This window comes from Buceros rhinoceros, unplaced genomic scaffold (genome assembly GCF_000710305.1).
Source record: "Buceros rhinoceros silvestris isolate BGI_N320 unplaced genomic scaffold, ASM71030v1 scaffold40389, whole genome shotgun sequence".
NCBI classification, from domain to species: Eukaryota; Metazoa; Chordata; class Aves; order Bucerotiformes; family Bucerotidae; genus Buceros; species Buceros rhinoceros.
Window position 1 is genome coordinate 380 of NW_010431655.1, and position 1,575 is coordinate 1,954.

The following is a 1,575-nucleotide window of genomic DNA, read 5'->3' on the forward strand; positions in this document are numbered from 1 at the left end:
AGGAGCAGAGCGGTGGCGGAGGAGCCGGTCGCGCAGCGGACACGTTCCCGGGGCACCCGCCTGAAGGGAGCTGGTGACATCGGGGTGCTGCATCCGTGAGGTACGAACTGACAGCTCCTGGAGGGCCCAGGGCTCCCTCCCCAGTGTGAAGCTCCCCCCAGACCGGTGTGTATGCATGGGGGGGGCTTTCACCGAGCTACCAGACGCGGGGGCTCCCAGGGTTGCTACAGACAGACGGGACTGACACCATCAGCCAACCTTGAAAGGGTTCAGTAAAAGCAATCAGGCAAAGCCCCTCCTGCAGACAGACAAACCGAGCAGCGCTGGGTGCCGGGGTCCTTCTCCGCCACTCGCACAGCTCCTGCGTGAATCACGTCTTTGGGGGCAATTCGGGCATCCGGAACCTTCCGACAGGAGGGAAGTCTCGGCGCTAGAAGTCGCTGAGGATACTGATGTCTGCGAACTCATTCCTGTAGCGGTGCGCGTACAAGCTGAGCAGGAAGGCCCACTTCAAGGAGATGAAACTCCAGACGCACGACAGGTAGTAGCTCCTGGGATCAGTCAGGGCTAGGAGAGAACAGGATCCGTTTAAAAATCCCGCTTGTCCCTCAGGCAGTGCAGCCAGGAGGAACCCAGCTCAGCCCCCAGCTCCCGCGAGCTCCGCAGCCTCCATCGAGCGCCGGTTCTGTGAGCAAGGCCCCGTCAGCGCCGTGCTCCCAGCGCAGGCTGGAGAATTTCCTCCTCCCTGCCCCGGGAGAGCGTTCGGGGCCCAGCCTGCAGGAGGGGAGGGCCTAAAGGAGAGGGTTTGTGTGAGTTCCTGGGCAGCAGAAACGTGCGGCTCAAGAAACCCTCCTCAAGCAGCAGCTGTGAATCTCTTGCCCTGCCCTGCCGCTGCTCCCTTCTCCCCAGCACAGTGTTAGTGACACCAGAGAGTAAACCCCACTCATTAGAGGTACCTGCCCCAAACTCCTCACACAGAAATAACCACTGCAATGTTCCACTTTCCCTAAAAGCCCTCAAGTCTTCCCCAAACCAGTTCATCCCCACGTCTCCAAGAAAGGAGGGGATGAAAAACATTTGGTTTCCTTTTTACATTTGTATTTCTGATGGTATTTTCATCATCAGGCTGAAGCCCTCGCGTCTCCGCGGGGCGCGCGTGTTGGTTCAGCGCGGGGCTTTGGTGGGTTACGACCCCCGCACAGCGGCTACAGCCTCGACAGGACCCTCGGTGGCTGCCAGCCCAACGCAGCAAGAACAAACACAGACAAAGCCTGAAAAAATAAACCCTCCAACTTTCTCCCTTTGGTCTACTGCCAAGCAAATACTGGGAGTAGGTGCGTGAACCCTCCTTCGACTCTTCAATATCAGAGCAAGGCAGCTTTGGGCGCTGAGCCGGCGCAGGAGGCGTTTCCCCCCGCTGAGCTGAGTTTGGATTTCGATATCCTCAGCCACCTGCTTTAGGAAGAGGCAGCGATAAAGAGCACTCCCTTTATTCGTCATGGAAAGGAGTAAACTCCAGCCCCTCCAGAGCTGGATGGACCTACGGGCCAGGCCCGCTGCGGCGCTCCAGGAGAG

The 1,575-nt window shown here is 59.0% G+C and overlaps 1 protein-coding gene across 1 annotated transcript in view; it reads right to left on the minus strand.

Annotated features, from left to right (window-relative positions):
* Positions 1 to 430: 430 nt before the first annotated feature.
* The window catches only part of SLC48A1 (solute carrier family 48 (heme transporter), member 1), a gene marked incomplete at its 5' end in the record, with an annotated part of 1,631 nt that continues 486 nt past the window's right edge, over positions 431 to 1,575 (minus strand). The window contains one exon of the mRNA XM_010143486.1: positions 431 to 567. Within this exon, the coding sequence (XP_010141788.1) occupies positions 431 to 567 (137 nt within the window). The remainder of the gene's footprint in view (positions 568 to 1,575) is intronic.